The 21380-nt window shown below is 45.9% G+C and overlaps 1 protein-coding gene across 4 annotated transcripts in view; it reads left to right on the top strand.

Moving 5' to 3' along the window:
- Positions 1-20596, top strand: part of LOC106818512 (kinectin-like) — a 23122-nt gene extending 2526 nt beyond the window's left edge. Inside the window, exons 4-16 of one of the 4 annotated variants that reach the window (XM_014823209.1) lie at positions 172-820; positions 2177-2272; positions 3729-3866; positions 6714-6800; positions 7992-8087; positions 9579-9671; positions 10200-10271; positions 10565-10648; positions 11115-11216; positions 11542-11739; positions 11954-12031; positions 19038-19105; positions 20358-20596. In XM_014823209.1, the coding sequence (XP_014678695.1) occupies positions 172-820; positions 2177-2272; positions 3729-3866; positions 6714-6800; positions 7992-8087; positions 9579-9671; positions 10200-10271; positions 10565-10648; positions 11115-11216; positions 11542-11739; positions 11954-12031; positions 19038-19067 (1723 nt within the window). In that variant the 3' untranslated portion in view covers positions 19068-19105; positions 20358-20596. Of the gene's footprint in view, positions 1-171; positions 821-2176; positions 2273-3728; positions 3867-6713; positions 6801-7991; positions 8088-9578; positions 9672-10199; positions 10272-10564; positions 10649-11114; positions 11217-11541; positions 11740-11953; positions 12032-16461; positions 18146-19037; positions 19106-20357 lie in introns of those variants that run through there. The other 3 variants (XM_014823208.1, XM_014823210.1, XM_014823211.1) reach the window with 3 other exon arrangements.
- The last annotated feature ends 784 nt before the right edge of the window (positions 20597-21380 follow it).

Below are 21380 nucleotides of genomic sequence, written 5' to 3'. Positions count from 1 at the left end.
TCTCTCTCTCTCTCTCTCGCTCTCGCTCTCGCTCTCGCTCTCGCTCTCTCTCTCTCTCTCTCACCTCTCTCTTTATATCTAACGATTCTCTCTCTCCCTCCCTTCCTCGTTTTATGTGGTATATACCATGAAACGCGTGCATGTCTATATCTATCTATGTGTGTCTTGCAGCGTGACAGAGAAGGACAAGCACATTGTGATGCTGCAGGGGGACCTCTACAACCAGCAGCTTCTCGTCAAATCGCTCAGTGATGACGTCGCGCAGCACACGGAGCGCAGTGGCGCCCTCTCTGACGAGCTCGAGCGCGAGAAGGCGAACGCCAGCGCCCTCTGTGAGGAAGAGAAGCGGAAGAGCGGCGCCCTCTGTGAGGAGCTGGAGCGCGAGAAGCAGAATGCCAGCGCCCTCTGTGAGCAGTTTGAGGAAGAGAAGCGGAAGAGCGGCGCCCTCTGTGAGGAGCTGGAGCGTGAGAAGCAGAACGCCAGCGCCCTCTGTGAGCAGTTTGAGGAAGAGAAGCAGAAGAGCGGCGCCCTCTGTGAGGAGCTGGAGCGCGAGAAGCAGAATGCCAGCGCCATCTCTGGGGACGCGGAGCAGCAGAAGCAGGACAATAGTGCCGTCAGTGAGCAGCTGCAGCAGCAGATGCGCGACCACGGCGCCCTCTGTGAGCAGCTCGAGGAGGAGAAGCGAAAGAGCGGCGCCCTCTACGGGCAGCTGGATGAGGAGAGGCAGAAGAGTGGTGCCCTCGGTGGGGAACTGGAGAACGAGAGGCGGACGTGCGGTACTCTCTGTGGGGAGCTCGAGCAGCAGAAGCAGAAGAATAATGTGAGCAGAATGCGCGTGGCGTCGGCAGCCATGTTGTTTTTGATTCCCCCATTCCTGGTAATCGTAAAAGACCCCTACTTTCCTTTTTTAAAACTTTTCACAGTGGGAGTCTGGCTTGTTAGTGTGCCCCCGCATTCAACGAATCTTGCCATCTTGTATTTGACTTTGCACAACAGTGATTTTTGCGTGGTGTAACTTCAGTTTTGGAAATAGCAGTCCGTCCCCCCAGTCCGGTACTGGCAACCCTTGAGCAGGACAGGTTCATTTTTATAGATTTTATCATAGGTTATATAGCAGAAATCGACATTGTCAGAATCCAGACTGGCTGGGTTTTCGGACTTATTTCCAAGACTGGTGTAACTCTGATACTATAAGCTTCCTGTTACTTTCGTGATGACAAACGGTTGACAGGACACAGCTTGCACCTGCCACTAACTGACCCATCTACCTGGAGTGATTTACAGATAGCTCTAGCCAATCATTGTTGCGATGTGGGCATTCTAAAAACGCTGCATGGTGACAGGTGCTACAAAGTCGTAAATTTTGCACGCACGCTAGAAGAACAGGAAAAAACTGTTGTGGCGTAACCGACGTAGCAACGAAACTTATAAAGGGCGTGGTTGTCTCGCTCAGGCAGATGGGTCAATTGCCACTTAAATAGGCCTTGCTCTGCACTTTCCTGCTCTGAGGAAACCTGTTTCAGTGTTGGCACTTTCTGTCTCTCTCTCCCTCTCTCTCTCTCTCTCTCTCTCTCTCTCTTTTTCGGACTCTAGTATTCATCGTCACTGCCCCTGTGCGGGTGTCACTACCACACTTAGTGGGTTTCATTCTGTCATTCCCGTATCACTTGCATGGTAAATCAGTTTGCGCTCGTTGCCCCGGGGTTGAAGGAGCGGATGCGGCACTCGACTCGCTTTCTCGTCACCACGAAGTTAGCGCTGCATGTTTTGCACGTTACGCTCAGCTTCATGCGCCGCATGCTGCACAGAGCACCTCTCGAACTTCGATGATGCCGACAAGTGAGAAGTAAAGTCGGATTTTCGGAATTGGGCGAGTCGTACACGCGATAGCCGCGGACGAGACGGGGGGTCGTGAAGGGCGGAGAGTTTGTACCCTACCACGCCCTGTGCTGCCATGCTCCACCCTGCCACGTCCTGACCCCGCCTTGCCCCTCCCTGCACAGGTTTGTGAAGGGCAGAAAGTTTGCTTCCCGACCCCCCCCAGCCTTGCTCTGTGTTGCCCTATTCTGCCATGCTCCGCTCTGCCTCGTCCTTGCACCGCCCCTGCCCCGCCCCAGCCACGGTGACAGTCAGTATGCGGAGTTGTCACATCGCGGGCGTGGTTGCACCTTTGCAGACGCTGCGGGAGCGCAACTGGAAGGCGATGGAGGCGATCACGGCGACGGAGCGGGCCGCGAGCGAGCGCGTCGCTGCCGCCGTCAAGTCCGAGAAAGTACGGCTTCTCTATCTCACACACACTGTCTCTTTCTCTCTCTCTCTCTCTCTCTCTCTTTTTCTCTCTCTCTCTCTCTCTCTCTCTCTCTCTCATCTGAAATATTAGGGACTCTCTCCTCTCTCTCTCTCCTATCTCTCTCTCTCTCTCTCTCTCTCTCTCTCTCTCTCCTCATCTCTCTCTCTCCGTCTCTGCTCCACTCTCTCCTCTCTTCTCTCTCTCGTCTCTCCTCTCTCTCTTCTGCTCTGATCTCTCTCTTTCTCTCCCTCTTTCGTGCGCGCGCATGGGCAGGCTGCCTCACAGGAGGCCTATCCGGTCAGCGTGATCGACGGGCAGTTGTAGGCAATCTGCATCGCGCTACTACACTTTAAATGTGTGAACGCCGACGTTTTGGCACACACGAGCGTGTGAAACCACGGGCAGACCACGTGAGCTAGACCCAGCCCAGCAATCCTAGGGGTGCGCCGTGACGGAATCATATCGCTTAAAACGATAGCTCAATTGCTGAGGGAACCGTTGACCGTGTTTGTGCCTTGGAGGCTACTGCGTGTACGTAGCGAGCAGATCGGAGGTGATACCTCTATGATGTCTCATGGTGGTTTTTGGCAATCCGAGACACATTCGAAATCTGATTTCGAGAGCATTTTTCAAATACGTCTGAACGTAAACACGGTCATGGCATCAATAGATAAAATCCTAGGCGTCCTGGGAACTGTGTAGTTACATAGGCTGATATCTAGTCCTTCATGTCAGCTGTTCATTGATCAATGTTACCCATTGTGCCATCAAGTCAGTACACGTGAATGACTGGGAACGATGTGTACACATTTCTTCTAGTACTAACAAGAACTAAAACTATGTACTAGTTCTACAACTTGGCAGAACATTTCATGCACCTTTCTGTAATTTATTAAGCTCTTCTGTTCAAAACTAATGTACTAACTGTCTTTTGAATCTCTCTGAATAATTGTGTTTCCTGAACTAAACACTATATAACCCTCTGATCGTAGTATCACTTAATGCATTAACCAGACCTTACATGTATGTAGTGCAAGATAGTCAGGTTTCGTGTACATTTCTTAAAAGCTACAGCCATGTTCAAACGTGCGCGGACAATTAATGAAATCCTCAGGATTCTTGGTCATTTCAGTGACGCGTTACGAACATATTGCCATCAGAGAATAATAATTACATAATAATTAACTAGTAGCACTGTAGTTAAGGTCCTGATCCTAGATGCTGGGTGATGTACAATCTGACGTTTGGGTAAGGAATTACGTAGGGGTGCTTCTCGTGTCCAAAGTCGTTCAGAAAACTACCTGCGAATTCTCATCTCTTCTAGCAACTTCACAGTGCTGATATTGTACTTAGTAGGGCGGAAAAAAATTCCCTGTTTACTGCATTTTTCCATTACCCGTGTTGCTGATCATGCGCATGCGTGCGTGTACATTTGTAGGAGTTGATGGAGAAGGCACTCAGTGAGCATCAGGAGGAGAGGGAGCAGCTTCTCGCCAGGGCCCTCTCTCAGCAGCGAGAGGACACACGCACACTTCTCTGCAGAGTTTTCCCCGACATTTCCATAGCCGACACAGACGTAAGTGTCCGCGCGACCTCTCGACAAAGTCGTGACCTCGAAATGAGGTCATGACCTCGCAGTGAGGTCACAAGCTTTCGAAGAAAAGGTCACGCTCTCAGATGGGGTTATGACCTCGCAATTCAGTCCTGGGGCAGTCACAAGTCTCAGAAGTCACAGTCAGTCAATGACACTAAAGTTAAGTGTGACTTTTGGAGCTGAGTGTCATGTTAAATGTTTTACACTGGTGATAGTCGTAACCTATCACGACGTTTCTAAAGATGGGCCGAAGCAGTGCTGTAATTAAACAATGTAAAACGTGCTAAGAAGCAGTGGAAACTTGCTGGGATACTGTTAGAGCTTTGAGCTAAAGCCCGAAGGAGCCGGGGTCTGGGGTTCAAGTCCCACCTTGGTCGTTTGCTGTTGTGCTCTTTCTGGGCAAATTAAAAAGTCCTTCATGTCCTGCGTGTTATGATTAGCTCTGTATACCTGCCATAGAAACTGGTTAGTACTTAGGAGCGTCGGGATATGGCTAACGAACTAACCTGTGTATAAGCAATTAGATTTGCTGGGTCAAGCTATGGAGCTGAAAGCAACATGGTTGTCAAGGTCCCCTATATGCTCCAAGAATGGAACGAGAGGGAAAATTAGACCCTCCAACATAGGTAGTTACCCAAACAACATCGTTACACGAATTTCATGGCGGAGGCATTTGGTTTATGGACGGATGAGGAGGGACTGGAAGGGGTTGTACTGATTGGATACATTTAACTGTGTCATAAGCCACCCCGATACACAGGTAAACTCGATCAGTTCGGGAAGGTATACATCAAGCTGTGAAAACACAGCATGATTATGATGGGATTTGCAAAAGTAAACACAGATGAAAATTAAGGCGTGTCTGAGGATTTATGGGATGTCGCAAATTAGCCTCAACTTTTAAGGCATATCAGACCCGACATGCTTTAAAGTCCTAGGAAGAAGCCTGCTTTAGTGTACTCTGTAACTAGAGAAGCCTGCTTTAGTGTACTCTGTAACTAGAGAAGCCTGCTTTAGTGTACTCTGTAATTAGAGAAGCTCATGTTTGATGGGGAAGGTCATGACGAAGAGGGAAGAACCCTGATACTGGAAGTTAGAGTGTGTCCAACACGGTGTTGTTTCATGATGTGAGATCTCTCTTTCTCTCTATATATCTACGTGTGTGTTTGTGTAGAGCACAATGTGGGACTACAGCTGGATGAATCTAGCCTCGTTGCGACCCCACGGTCGCAGGGTGAGTGCACCGACACGACAAGGAGGGCTTTTGTCTCCGTGCATGTAGAGGAAAATATGGGAGAGACTCGAGGGGAGAAGGGGGGCTGTGCACGTATGGGAAGAACTGGGAGAGACTCCGGGGGGAAGGGGGGCTGTGCATATATGGGAAGAACTGGGAGAGACTCCGGGGGGAAGGGGGCTGTGCATGTATGGGAAGAACTGGGAGAGACTGGGGGAAGGGGGGCTGTGCACGTATGGGAAGAACTGGGAGAGACTCCGGGGGGAAGGGGGGCTGTGCATGTATGGGAAGAACTGGGAGATACTCTGGGGGAAGGGGGGTTGTGCACGTATGGGAAGAACTGGGAGAGACTCCGGGGGATGGGGGGCTGTGCACGTATGGGAAGAACTGGGAGAGACTCCGGGGGAAGGGGGCTGTGCACGTATGGGAAGAACTGGGAGAGACTCCGGGGGAAGGCTGTGGCACGTAATGGGAAAGAACTGGGAGAGACTCCCGGGGAAGGGGGGCTGTGCATGTATGGGAAGAAACTAGGAGAGACTCAGCGGGGGAAGGGGCTGTGCACGTATGGGAAGAACTGGAGAGAGACTCCGGGGAAGGGGGGTTGTGCATGTATGGGAAAGAACTGGGAGAGACTCCGGGGGGAAGGGGGGTTGTGCACGTATGGGAAGAACTGGGAGAGACTCGGGGATGAAGGGGGGCTGTCGTGGTGTTTAGCGCGCAAGGCAGCATTGCTCATTCCGCCCTCCTTGGATAGTCCGCGAGGTGGTTGAAACTCACACGGCACCTACTCCTGATGTCGCCTGATCGTGACTGATCGTGACCTGATGTCGCCTGATCGTGACCTGATGTCGCCTGATCGTGACTGATCGTGACCTGATCGTCGCCTGATCGTGACCTGATGTCGCCTGCGTGACTATCCCGATCGTGACTGATCAGTGACCTGATCGTGACCTGATGTCGCCTGATCGTGACTGATCGTGACTGATCGTGACCTGATCGTGACCTGATCGTGACTGATCGTGACCTGATCGTGGGCACTTGTTTGAAATGCAATCTGGTTTGACGGCGTACGAGTGGGCGTATGGTGGGGCATCTTGCCCATGTGCATGCGGGTGATAAATGTCAGGTGACGATGACGCATCGTGTTCTACTTGGTACAATGCCTGCGATGTATTACGTCTAAATTGCTTCTGTTGGTTACTTATGGGAATAGGGTTGGTTCCAACTTGACTGCAATGTGATGATATAATATGTTATTGTGTGATAATAGCTATGATGATTATTTTGAAGTTTTTACCGACAACGTTTTCACGGGTTGCCCACCAGAATGTTACAGTATATTTATACAGTATGTTAATTTAATCGTTGTTAACTGTAATGTTAATTTACGTATTATTAACAATGTTACATAGATGTTGCTATGCTATAGGATATAGAGTGTAAATTACGTGGAGATTTCCTCTTAGTGAGCAGTTTTGATTGGATTGTAGTAATCATAACATACATGTGATTTTTGTCTGTACATGAGAAATGTCGTAATATTCGTGATCAGATATTTAGCATATTTAAATAAGGCTGATGGTGTTTTTTTTCAGGATCAGTCAATATTCTTGTCTGAATTCGAGACTCAAGCGTGTGAAGCATTGGAGAGGTTGAAAGCAGATAGTCACGACAACCTAAAGGTACTGTTCAGAAAATTTTTGTATAGTTCTATGAAAACATTTTTCAGTTGTGTTGGTGTGAGAGAGTGTAACTGTTGTGCGTGCTTCTTTGACATTATTTATGTTTTCATCATTCCTGTTATTATACCTGTTGGTGTTTTATATCGAATCTTCTAAGATTTGAGCACTGACCTTTAACTTGTGATCCCTGAGCTGTGACCTTTGAGCACTGAGTGTTGGTGTCTTATATCGAATCCTCTGAGATTTGAGCACTGACCTTTAACCTGTGATCCCTGAGCTGTGACCTTTGAGCACTGAGTTTTGACATTTGAGCACTGACCTTTAACCTTTGATCCCTGAGCTGTGACCTTTACCCTTTGAACACTGACCATTAACCTCTGATCCCTGAGCTTTGACCTTTCGTGTTGCCACCCGTTCCCTCGCTTTCTCTATATACCCTCTCCGTCCTCACAATGCTACCCCCTGCCGCTGCTTTTCTTCTCACTTCCTTTCATCCACGTCAGATTTCGGGGGGGATTCCTGTCGTGTCTGTGCTTCATGACCCTGTGACCCTCCCCAGCATGGCAACTAACATGCTACTTGGCTCGGCCTGTCGATCCCCGTCGATCGGTCAGTTGCGGGCTGCCTCACAACACCTCACGGAGGAATCATTGAGCTTCCCCTGGCGCGGCACCGGCGACAGGCATGCAGGCGTGGGTTCGACAGAGGTCACGTGAGGGTCACGGGTGTGGTCGAGGAGGTCGGGACTTGTCGTAGTACTCACACAGGCGTGTTAGTGAAATCGAGGGTTTTCGTTGCAATGGCAAAAGATGCACGCCCTTACTTGCCTGACTTGCGGGGGACTCACATGAAACGTAAAACGAGCGGTGTTCGTGTGGTATATATTGCCCATAGTTGGGCAATCTTGAAGAGGCGCAGTGCGCACGTACGCAGTACTTGCCTACTGTTACCACCTAGTACAGCAATACTGGTGTACTGAGCACAGTATACTGTACTACAGAGCATAGTCAGTCCTGTAGCAACAGTAGGCATGGACATCCTAGTGTGACACAGAGCCTAGCACAGGACAGTAAGAAGACGTTAAAAAATACGTTAGTTTATAAATTAGTGGGCAGGGGACGATCGGAGAGGGTTGCTAGCTGGGGGTTCCTGGCCCCTCACCGCGCGCGTTACAACGCACTTCTATTCCAGGAGGAGGTGCTAAAACGGGAGCTTAGCAACGCGCTGGCACGATCAGAGAAGATAGAGGGTCGTGTTCAGCACTACAAGACTGTGCTGTCTGACACAGTAAGTACCCCCTCCAGGCGCCCGCCCGCCAGCTACCCCGCCCCCTCCTCGGGCATATCGCATCACCTCTCTCTCTCTCTCTCTCTCTCTCTCTCTTTCTCTCTCTTGATGTTGCGCACGTGGCTTTGCATGTTTTTCCCCCCTGGAGGTAGTATGGTGAACCAACCCTTGCTTATCTCTCTTATGCGTGGCTTTGCTTGTTGTTGCCCTGGAGAGAGGGTGTCGGACCAACCATGGCATATATATCTCTCACGCGTGGCTTTGCATGTTATTCCGTGGGAGGGAGAGTGGTCACTGCGGCAACGACTGCTTTCCGGTGTCCGCTGCTTCCACGGACTTGCATGTACGCGGTGTTCCTTTCGCATTTTTGTGGTGCCGGTGCGTTAGTAGGGGATTGAAATGTGTCATGTTGTTGCGTAGGTGTGCGGCCCTATTGTGTATTACGTGGCATTAGTATATATAGTGGATATAGCAGTTATAGTGGATATAGCAGTTATAGTGGAATCCTGTCACTTTCTGTTGCACTCATTGCTCTCGCTGTAGGCATGTGTCGTACGTTAGACCGAAAGAGAGAAGCGTAAAAGGGGGGAGTGGACATATGTCTGTTTCGTGTGTTAGACTGAAAGAGAGAACTATAATGGGGAGAGCGTATGGATCATAGTGTGCATGTTTCGTATATTAGACCAAAAGATACGTGTTTGCAGGGGAGGGCGTACGGTCTATGTGGTATGTTGTTGATGTTGATGTTGATGCTGCTCCTGGCCTTGCTTGCACGCGACCGACGTCTCTCTGATCCTCTCTATCCCCACGTCGTAGTGGAGACGTTTCCAGGCCATCCGCTATTTTGTTGTTGTCGTTTCTAAAATCCATCTTCAATATTCGTATATTGCAGAAAATTTTGTAGAGTGAGATTACAATTGTTTGCTTGCAGCATGCGTTTCTTTAGGCAGAATGCCGTATTACAGAACGTGCCACCTGTGTTTACCCTGCTACTGGTCTGTTGAGATGGCATGTGGTTATTCTTTGAGGAAGACACTGACTTGGCTCTGTTTTATTTAAATTTCGCATTTTTCTGTCTGACCACTAAACTTATTAGTGGAGTACAATAAAGAGATAATTTCATCTATGTTGCATTCATGTTAAGAGTGTCTGCATCTCTAGGATGTTTAACAAACATGCGTGTGCTAATTGGGTTCTTTCAGCATGGAAGAGGAAGAAGAGCTTTTAACAAGAATTCGCTCAAGAATCTTGCTCATCGTGTAGCTTGGATTAAATATTTGAGTCGTCTTACGTTCCCACATCGCGGTCGCAGTTTTGTATCGTGTTAGTAATAATTACACCAGAAATGGAAGGCTATATCTTAATAAACACATCTATTTTTTGTCAAGCTTCTTTTGTATGCAGCGTCAGCATAGAATATATGTAGAGATGCGTGCGAAATGAAGGTGAAAGGCAAGCATTGCCATCTGTGTGCTTTGTGTTTGTTAACAGGAGGCAATGCTAACGGAGTTACAGTCCAGCGTGGAAGCAGAGGAGAAGAAATGGAAGGAGAAACTGGATTCCGTAGAAGCCGACTTGGGCCAGGTATGCCTTACTCAAACAAATAGAATAATACCTCTATACAAGGGTCACTAAGGGAAATGCCAAAAGTTTCCGTTTTGCACAGGTGTGGTTTCTATAGAGGTGGTTTCGCTGTGTAACTGACACTGATAGTAAATGCTGAAGATGCCTTGTTAATGCCCCAACACCCTGTATAAAATCGATTAATCAAATTCTCCAGCTTTGGACATTGAGCATTCACGAACTGTGTGAATGGAATGAATACTTGTCATGTCTTTTTATCTGCCGCAACATTTTTTTCGAGGGACAAGTGACATAGAGTTTTCTATGACCTTGACACCGACATAATCTCAATAGGATCTGCCCTATTAGTCGTATCACTATTCGCGCTAATTATAGTTATAAATTACCCGCGTGCATATCACATATATATATATATATATATATGTATATATATGTATATATGTATGCATGTATGAAATATGTTACATTATGCATGTATGCGAGGATAGTAAGTACATGGTGATAATCGAAATGTACCCCGTTGTGCAGGAGAGGAGAGAGAAGCACCTACTTCAGGGAAAGTTGGAGGAAGTGAAAACTGCGGCTGAGGGAGTCATTGAGGTACGATCGTTCTCTTTTCTCTGTATATATAATGACTTGTCCTTTTGTTTTACCTTGTCTTGAGAAGTTGTCCACGGCTGGTCTAGATGGGCGAGAATTAAACAACTGAAGTTTGTTTGAGAAATATACAATATGTTGTCTTTTTCCCTCCCTTGCTCGCTCTCTCGCTTCCTCCCTCCATCCCTCCCCCACATTCTGTTCTCCCTCTCAATCTCTGTCACTTTCTCTCCCTACACATATTTACATATTTATACATAACTGACTTATAAGGTGTATTTTGATTCTGTGTTCAGCTACAGGAGAAGTTGAAGGTGCTACAGGTGAAACTTAAAGCTGAAGAGATAGACCGTGAACATCTCAAGGAACAGCTGAGAGAGGTAAGTGTGCGTGACAAGTTTCGCAGCTTCAGCTTTAGATATCCTATAATGCACTCTCTGTATACCGTACTATTGTAGCATATCTTTTACTTTAACGGTCTATGTTACTGCTGTGAGCCGGTAGATGACATCACATGTCAACATTAGCTCGAAAATAGGGCTAGTATTATTAAGAAAGTATTATTGCTTAGTGAACGATCGATCGAGTGTTTTAATAATAAATAATCGCTTTTTTAATGTGAACTAATTGCATACTTTAGTAGCTAATCATCTCGGGTTTTAATAATAAATGACTGCGTGCTTTAGTAGTAAATCATTGTGTAATTTAGTAGTATATGATTGCGTGTTTCAGTAGTAGACAATCACGTGTTATAGTACTAAACGATCGCGTATTTTGGTGGTGAATGATCGCATGTTTTCGTAGAAAATCTTGCTGTATGCTCAGTAGCGTATGATTGAATTGCAGTCGAACGCGCGGCTGTCTGAGCGGCAGACAGACTTGGAGAGCAAGACGACAGAGCTGCACGACGCTCAGCAGACACTAGGCAAGACAGACGAGCTACAGCAGGTAGGAGGCGCCACTAGGTCACATTCCCCGCCCCAGATCTGACGGGAGTTAACGAGGGGGTTTTTGTTTTAGGATCGTATAGTTTAGTTTCCGTATTTTATGTTTTTATATATTTTTGGATGTTTTATGCAGCCACGCAACCACTTCACCCATGTGCAACGCGTGTAATGTAATTATTAAATTTTTTCAATTTAATTTAAAATCGAAATTTAAAAATCCCATTACATTATACATTTATTTAATGAACTCATGGTAATTTTATCGTAACGCCTTGCGACACTAACGCGCGTTCGCTCGTCTCTCTCTCTCTCTCTCTCTCCATCAGGAGGTGACCGTCCTGCGGTTGAAGGTGGATGAGGAGTTCCAGGGCAACAAGCAGCTCGCTCAGCAGGTCATCAAGCTGACGGGCATCGTGAAGACTGGTCAGGACGCGCTGCGACACGAGCAGGAGCACGTGCGCCGCCTGCAGGCGCAGCTGCAACAGTCGAACGGGGTCGCCAGCGCCGGAGGCGACATTGACAGCGTAAGTAGCGCTCGTCGTGGCCGCCATTAAAAACAAGGAAGACCTATGTAAGCGAGCATGCTTAGTCACTACTGGAACATGTCTTGTTCGTTAGAGGTGATGTGATTATATATATAATTGTATGTATATATATATATATATATATATATATATACGTCTGGCAGTGTGTATTGGATCATCTGACGTTGACGTTGTTGTTGTTTGTTGTTTACAGTTGAAGCTGAAGGTGGCTGAACAGGAGAAACAGCTGGAGCAGGAGATCATGACAAACAAACATCTCACAGCACAACTGGTAAGTCGTCACCGCCTCCGCCGTCATCACACGCCGCCGTCGCTGTCACTTAGATGTCATTCTGGTGACAGATGACGCCATCACACTGCTGTCACATACTGCTGTCAAACAGATGTCACATAGATGCCATGCAGACGTCGTATAGATCACATCACATCAGTGTAACATTGCTGAAACACAGATGTCACATCAATGTAACATCACTGTCAAACAGATGTTGCATAGAGGAAACATTGCTGTCACATCACTGTTACACAGATGTCACAAGGTCGATGTAACGCGGGTGTTATTCAGTTGTCACACTAATGTCACATCCAATGTCACACTGACAACACGTGCATGTCATACTCATCATGTAGTAATGATTATTCTGGAAATGCTTGCCCTGCTATCCCCTAATAGCTGAGGGTTTGATATCACACTATTACTAGAGGTGATGTCAGTCTGATACAGCAATAAGCAACGATATGCAACAATTTGCAACAGTATGAAACAGCTTGCAACAATTTGCAGCAGGCAACAGCAGTGATGTACAAGTTGCAATAATAACAAATGGCTTGCAGCAGTATGTAACAAGTTGCGACGACGTGAGGTACTATTATTCACGACAGGGGCTGCTTAATTTACACGTGGCGTTGCAGGGCTAGTGTGAAACACACGTGGCATGAAAATAACGTGGTATTCCCCATCTGTGCTGCTTTTCGCATGCCGTGCCGGGTCATGCCGTATCAGGTCATGCCGTGTCGGGTCATGCCGTATCAGGTCATGCCGTATCAGGTCATGCCGTGGCAGGTCATGTCATTTCGTGTCCGGTCATGCCGTATCAGGTCATGTCGTGGCAGGTCATGCCATATCAGGTCATGTCGTGTCGGGTCATGCCGTATTAGGTCATGTCGTGGCAAGTCATGTCGTGTCAGGTCATGTCGTGGCAGGTCATGCCGTGGCGGGTCATGCCGTGTCGGGTCATGCCGTGACGGGTCGGGTGTCCTACGGAACCAGTAATGGCTAGAGGTTACAGTAAATAGGTAGTAAATAATTAGTGGTACAGGTAGACGTGTGCATACGTAGCCAGTAGAGTGACGAGGGGAGGAGGAGGAGGAGAAGGAGGGAGAGGAGAGAGAAACTGTCTTAATTGAAGAGAGTATAGTGGGTGGATGACACGGGGTGTAACGATGCTTCGTTAACCGTAGAAGTTGTGTGATCTTTTACTGGAGTGCATGACCATCTCTCGTGTTAATGGAATAGCTGTTTATATTGCATGGTCGTATTCTCCTGATTAGATTCTCTCTAACTAATACAAGGTACTGTGTAGAAGGATTCACGATATTTTACACGATATATTTTCGTTGCAAACATGTTGTTCTGCATGTATGACATGTGAGCAACTGAGCATGGCTATTAAAGATGCTGGCAAATAGCTTTGCATGTGGCTAAATATCCGATTAAAATTAGTTTAATTTAGAAACGTAAAATTATTTGTAATTATGGTTATATCAAGAGCTAATAATACGAGAGCTAATATCAAGAGGTGTAATTAGCTCTTGGTTATATATATATTTGAATCAAAATATCTTAATTTTGATCATGTTTTAATTTTAATTTTTAAACGTTCTATTTGCTACCCTTTTCCTTGTAGCGTTATTAGTCCGAATTGAACACTCACAGTTAGTGTGACTAGTCTCTGCATGTCACTAACATTTTACCCATGTTCTGTCTTTCTTTCTCTTTTCTCTCTATTAAATAATCGTGTAGGAAAAGCCGGCACATAAAAGTAGTAACCCCCTTCGTAAAATTTGGAAAAGCTCAAAATAATCGTCCGGGTAAGTCGTAAGGTAATTCGGCCACTGCGCTGCTGCGTCCTATATGCTGACCTCCTTTGCGGTGGACGCTGGCTTGCTGCTTCTATTTCGGAGGTGACCAACTCGTCACTGGTGTTCTGGTTCTATGTGTAGGAGTAGCCGGTGCTTTGAGAGGGGGGAACATGTCGGGGGCAGGGGCGCTCGTACGGCTTTCTCGCTCCTCTTGCTTGACTGTGCGGAAGTGGAGTCTTTTTTTCTGATGTGCTGCGTCATCTGCTAGCGATCGTACGGCACTTTCTGCGTCTGCGTGTGCACGTGTGTGCTTGTGTGTGTGTGTGTGTGTGTGTGTGTTGTAGAGGAGCGTTGTTTTTTTAGGGCTATTTTAGGAATTTTTAGGGATGAATCGAAACATTTTAGGGATAAAATAAGTCACTTACCTTTCATAAACATCAACGTGTCAACTTACAGATACAGTTCCATGTGGAAAATTTAGAAATATTTAAGCCATTTTCCTGCAATCTGAGGCATACTGTGGGCCATATTCTCATGTCTGATAACACTATCTCAACCCTAAACTCAACCCTACAACCCTTGTCTGATTAGCAGACAAACTACGCGACACCTTGCAGACAGCGCCTGTCTGACTAGGCTGTTCCATTTACGGTAGACATGCCAGATACAAAATGCCTGAAAAAAATCAATGTGTCCACGCGAACAATGCGAACAATCAGTGCAAATTTTGTACAGTGCAACTGAAATGAGGAATATAACCTTGGCGCTGCAGAATGCAAAATTAAGCCTAGAAATCGTAATGATTCCGCAGAATGAAGAATGGTTGGAGACCCTGCATTAGACATAATTACAAACCAAAAGTTCATCATCTCATCACCAAAAACTCCAAACATATCTGTTAAATTATTTTTTTAGCAACTTGAATAAAATTTTAGCCCTTTTTTAGGAATTGCATACATTTTAAGTTTGTTTAGGAATTTTAGGGCGAGCTCAAAATTATTATATTAGCCTGTGCGATACCGCGCGTAGATACTTGCTATAATTAATTAAACCACTCGCGCTTCAATAAACTCAAGAATCACAGAGATCATAGATAACACATGTGTTTGTATGTATCTAGATTTCTAGAAATGTTACTCAAATCGTTCGCGCCATATGATAGTTTAATTATACACTTTCTTACTGCCCATAGCCGTGCGTAAATTAGCCTGTGCGATACCGCGCGTAGATACTTGCTAATTAATGAAACCACTCACGCTTCAATAAACTCAAGAATCACAGAGATCATAGATAACACGTGTTTATATATATCTAGATTTTTAGAAACGTAACTCAAATCGTTCGCGCCATAATAATATTATGATAGTTTAATTGTACACTTTCTTACCGCCCATAGCCGTGCGTATATTAGCCTATGTGCGATACCGCGCGTAGATACTTGCTAATTAATTAAACCACTCGCATATCCCTTTATTCCTTTGTATATAGGGACCCTAAGTCTATCTAGACACAGCGTCGCGCATCTTGTTGCGGCTGCATTGATGTTACAGGTTCTGGTCGCGAGAGAAAGCACACGCGCGTGGTTTTGTGTCTCTTTGTGCGATGTGACTACACTTACATCCTTATATATTAAATCCCTTAATTACCTTATATCCCTTTGTATATAGGGACCCTATCTACACTGTGCCTCGTCTACACGACGAACCTTAACTCGAGTTAAGCTAACTTGAGTTAGCGATTATGTAGCGTCTACACGACAACACCCGATAGCAATTGTGTGTGTGTGTGTGTTGTAGAGGAGCGTTTAAACAGTGTCTGAGTGGAAATGCTTACCTGTATGATGAATCCGGTCCCATGAGAGTCACGCGTGCACCACCAGGGGGCGTTGCCAGCACGACGTTGAGGCAATGTTTTTATATGAATGTTTGGAAAGCTTCATTCTGTGCTGCTAGTGCTTGTCTAGTTGTCGTTAGCAGTGTTACCGTGTTCTGTTAAGTTTTAAAGAAGTTTTGTTCTGCTGAGTCACCTGTAATTTTGAGGGTCACGCACACACAAAATGCACGCACTCACGCACACAAACACGCATTTACACATGCACGCACATGTGCACATACACATGCATGCACTGCACTTATCGCTAAGACTTCTGTTTCTGTTCTTCGCAAAATCTTTGGCTTCTATCAGCAGTACGTTATGTACTCCCGATGTTAACTAACGCGGTAGTGGCTTGTATTTGTTTTTGTAAGTGATGTTGTTATCGGCAGTAACGTACCCATGATGTTTACTCCTGCTCAACACACTCTGGCTTCGCCAATCACTTGCGCTTGCGCACAATTTTCGATGTTGAATGTTTGAATTGTTTAATTGTTAATGTTTTCGTTTGAGTCCTACGGTGCTTACACGAAAAAAACTCTACCTTCAATGTTTCATACTACGTCCGTGTATTTACTCCCGATTCTGATCTAATGTGACATCGGCTCGTTTTCGGACGGAGGAGAGCGTGGATTCGAGTGTCGTCACTTTCTCGTTATTGCTGTTCGGGCAGCTCGCTCGTGCACTCACTCACTCACTCACTCACTCACTCACTCACTCGGCGGTTCGTTATATTCGTGCTTGCAGGCTGGCAGCCGTAACGCGGAGTCCATCTGAGCGGGAGCGGGCGCTGGGCCGCGAATCGGCGTCGTCGTGTGCCGGAGTAGGAGCCGTCGCCCCCTGGTCGCCGACATCGTCGTCATCGTCGCTCGTGATTGGTCAGGGACGCGGAGGCACTGTTGTCAGCGGCGGGTCCCTGTCCGTGATTCGTCCCCGCGTCATCGTCGTTGCCACACTACTAGCCCTAGATGTCTCTAACCCAGGGTACTCGCGCCAATACACGCATGCATGCGCGTAATCGATGTTAATTATCCAAGTATGCATCACTCTCTCTCTGTCTGTCTGTCTGTCTGTCTGTCTTCTATATCTCTCGGTTTTTAACTCAACCGTTTTACTGTTTGACTGTTTCGCAATCGTGTTATGATGGATCGTGTTTCGCCGCTGCGTAGTCTGAAGGCTTTGGGATTGATCCGTAACCGTGGCGACATGATGAGGCTGCAGACGATCTAGGTACGGGAGTATTCGTTAATTCATTGTCAGGTGTTATTATCAAACAAACTAACCACGGGAGCTGGCTGGCAAAAATACATATAGTTTAATGGCCTGGTGTCTAATATTGTTATTTCACAGTACTTAGGAATTCTATTTAAGATTTGTTATTTTATGTAAGACCTAATATTATAGAGCGTATTGTAAGAGTTGGGTAATGATGAGACGAATTGTCTAATCCTCGTTGCGTAGACAACTAAATATTGCAAGCCTTGGCATCCGTAGCGCGTGCTGATGGCGTATGTTATTCAGAAATAGCTCTCGATCAATCAACGCAGCAGCCGAATTTAAACATGTGAAGACTATGAAGCTAAAATGTAAAAATATAAATCTCGATCTTATGACCCTGTAGAGCCTAAACCACTTAGTCTGCCCTTCGCTAACCAGTACGGAATTCTCACTACGTTTGCACTAGCGGGCCGTGTTGCAGCATTCCTGATTGCATGCTGGTTCATTCCCATCGTTGAAATGGAATGGAAGCATGTACAAATGATTTTTGTATAAGTTTTTTTGGAGGGGGAAGAGTTAAAACTAACGATGAGCGTTAATTTCATCGGAGTCGTACATTCAATTATGTAACGTTACTTTAATTATGGCGGTCGCCGACCGAACCCTAACGATACCCCGCAATGACGATTTTGTTTGTTCGGGTGAGATTTGGTAATTGACGTGTTAATTGTACATGTAATTTTACGTGCGCTGCGTTCTATTGCCGCAGCAGCAGCAGCGGCGTGCTGGGTGTTTGGTTTGGAAAGTGTGAAAAATCTGCATCGGACGCGGTGCGAGGGGTGGGGAAGCAGATTTGTCGATGTTAGGGTGCTTGGGTGTATTGTCGGATATGTGTGTGACTGTGTGTGCTGGGAGGTACGAAGTGGGCAGATGAACACATCCCCCGGCATTCCTTGTCAGTGAACATCTGGCCATTTGTTGTCAGTGAACATCCTGACATTCGTTGTGGTTGAACACCCGGGAACGGCGCGGCAGTCGCGACAGAATTTCTCTCCACTCTCCGTAACTTGTTGCGATGGATAGCTGGGGGAGAATGGCAGGCGTGCAGTGCGATGCCCCCACTTTTTAATTTTGCAAGTTCGGGCATAGAGATGTAATCATCGTGTATACTGCAGAATCAAAAGTGCAAAAATAAAAGAATTTGTTTTCGGAGTCACGCTCGTTTATTAGTTTACTTACATCGTGACTTGTCCTGGTACAATGCAATTTGCAAACAAACAAACATACAAACAAACAAACAAACAAAATGACATATTGGAAAAATTCAATAGAAAGACGGCAATGATTTGGTTTGCTTAAGATTGTATATAAATCATAGTTAATGTGTAAACTATTTATGACTATAAAAGACAAGACTAATAGATTAGACGTCTCACCCTTAGAAAGAGTGATAATTTTTGGTGGCAACTGGACACCTATAAAATCAATCAAATTAACCCTTAATACTTTGCAAATCTACGTATACAAGCATCACTAATTCTATTCCACAGAGATGTTTGGCTTGGCCTATCTAGGTAAATTTAGCAGTGACAACACACTACGCTCCTACAATAAAAAAAGTATTTACTGTATTTACAAAAATACCCGCATACTTGATCGCACGCCATCTTTAAAAGCGTGAATTATGCGATAAAAAATGGTACAATATTTACAATCCACAACTGCGTATATGAACACCAATAATCTTTACCTACGTCTGCGATAACAGCTAATCTGTCCCATCCATGATATTCTCACACAGCTATCTGAACTATGACTAGGATAGCTATCTTACTATGAACATATATATATATATACTAGTAGTGCACATCTATACTCTATATGCAAATATAGAGATAAATATTATATCTACAATATGACGCCAATATTATATTGGCTGCAATATTATTACAATAAAAACAAGCCGCAAGCATGTTTTTCCGGTGTTGGTCGCATTTTTCACTAACACGGGTTGTGTCGCTGTTGCTGACTGGTGGCGGTGGTGGCTTCGGTGGCAGGTGGCTGGTGGCTGATGTATCCGCGCCTGTCGTTTTTTTCTCTTGCAGATGTGTTATTCAAACTTCCGTGTGTTTTAGCTAGCGTGGGACGCGTGAGGTATTAGTATAACTTGCAGGTGAGAACGATCGAATGCTCACGTGCACGCACACGTACACGCACACTGCACAGTCTGCTGCATCGCGTTGTCGTCATAGTTCTCGGGGTCGTTGTAATTATGTCGATGGGCATGCATTCCCCACCCTCGTATTCACAGGAAGTTGGGCCATTCCAGTAATGAAATGATAGTCAATATCGCTATATATATATATGTATGTATTATCGCAATATATGTTCCCTACAGAAGCTTTTATCGCTTATGTACTCCATATCGCCTTGTTAATTTGACACTACTGAAATGTTTCTCTGCATGATGCACAATGTTTGCTACGCGCACATGCACTTCTGTGCACAGATACACAGTAGATAGGTTACACACGTCTCTTGTGTATGTGTGCACGGTGACGTGCGTGGGGCAACATTGTGTGTGTGTGTGTGTTGTAGAGGAGCGTTTAAACAGTGTCTGAGTGGAAATGCTTACCTGTATGATGAATCCGGTTCCACGAGAGTCACGCGTGCACCACCAGGGGGCGTTGCCAGCACGACGTTGAGGCAATGTTTTTATATGAATGTTTGGAAAGCTTCATTCTGTGCTGCTAGTGCTTGTCTAGTTGTCGTTAGCAGTGTTACCGTGTTCTGTTAAGTTTTAAAGAAGTTTTGTTCTGCTGAGTCACCTGTAATTTTGAGGGTCACGCACACACAAAGTGCACGCACTCACGCACACAAACACGCATTTACACATGCACGCACATGTGCACATACACATGCATGCACTGCACTTATCGCTAAGACTTCTGTTTCTGTTCTTCGCAAAATCTTTGGCTTCTATCAGCAGTACGTTATGTACTCCCGATGTTAACTAACGCGGTAGTGGCTTGTATTTGTTTTTGTAAGTGATGTTGTTATCGGCAGTAACGTATCCATGATGTTTACTCCTGCTCAACACACTCTGGCTTCGTCAATCACTTGCGCTTGCGCACAAATTTCGATGTTGAATGTTTGAATTGTTTAATTGTTAATGTTTTCGTTTGAGTCCTACGGTGCTTACACGAAAAGAACTCTACCTTCAATGTTTCATACTACGTCCGTGTATTTACTCCCGATTCTGATCTAATGTGACATCGGCTCGTTTTCGGACGGAGGAGAGCGTGGATTCGAGTGTCGTCACTTTCTCGTTATTGCTGTTCGGGCGGCTCGCTCGTGCACTCACTCACTCACTCACTCACTCACTCACTCACTCACTCGGCGGTTCATTGTATTCGTGCTTGCAGGCTGGCAGCCGTAACGCGGAGTCCATCTGAGCGGGAGCGGGCGCTGGGCCGCGAATCGCCGTCGTCGTGTGCCGGAGCAGGAGCCGTCGCCGTCATCGTCGTCATCGTCGCTCGTGATTGGTCAGGGACGCGGAGGCACTGTTGTCGGCGGCGGGTCCCTGTCCGTGATTCGTCCCCGCGTCATCGTCGTTGCCACACTACTAGCCCTAGATGTCTCTAACCCAGGGTACTCGCGCCAATACACGCATGCATGCGCGTAATCGATGTTAATTATCCAAGTATGCATCACTCTCTCTCTGTCTGTCTGTCTGTCTGTCTGTCTGTCTGTCTGTCTTCTATATCTCTCGGTTTTTAACTCGACCGTTTTACTGTCCGACTGTTTCGCAATCGTGTTATGATGGATCGTGTTTCGCCGCTGCGTGGTCTGATGGCTTTGAAATTGATCCGTAACCGTGACGACATGATGAGTCTGCAGACGATCTAGGTACGGGAGTATTTGTTAATTCATTGTCAAGTGTTATTATCAAAGAAACTAACCACGGGAGCTGGCTGGCAAAAGTACATATAGTTTAATGGCCTGGTGTCTAATATTGTTATTTCACAGTACTTATAAATTCTATTTAAGATTTGTTATTTTATGTAAGACCTAATAATTATTATAGAGCGTATTGTAAGAGTTGGGTAATGATGAGACAAATTGTCTAATCCTCGTCGTGTAGACGACTAAATATTGCAAGCCTTGGCATCTGTAGCACGCACTGATGACGTATGTTATTCAAAAATAGCTCTCAATCAATCAACGCAGCAGCCGAATTTAAACACGTGAAGACTATGAAGCTAAAATGTAAAAATATTAATCTCGATCTTATGCCCCTGTAGAGCCTAAACCACTTAGTCTGCCCTTCGCTAACCAGTACGGAATTCTCACTACGTTTGCACTAGCGGGCAGTGTTGCAGCATTCCTGATTGCAGGCTGGTTCATTCCCATCGTTGAAATCGAATCAAAGCACGTACAAATGATTT

The sequence above is a fragment of the Priapulus caudatus genome, unplaced genomic scaffold (assembly GCF_000485595.1).
Source record: "Priapulus caudatus unplaced genomic scaffold, Priapulus_caudatus-5.0.1 Scaffold2294, whole genome shotgun sequence".
Lineage (NCBI taxonomy): Eukaryota > Metazoa > Priapulida > Priapulimorpha > Priapulimorphida > Priapulidae > Priapulus > Priapulus caudatus.
Note: the sequence above shows the minus strand (reverse complement) of the source record. Positions and strands in the feature narration are given on the sequence as shown.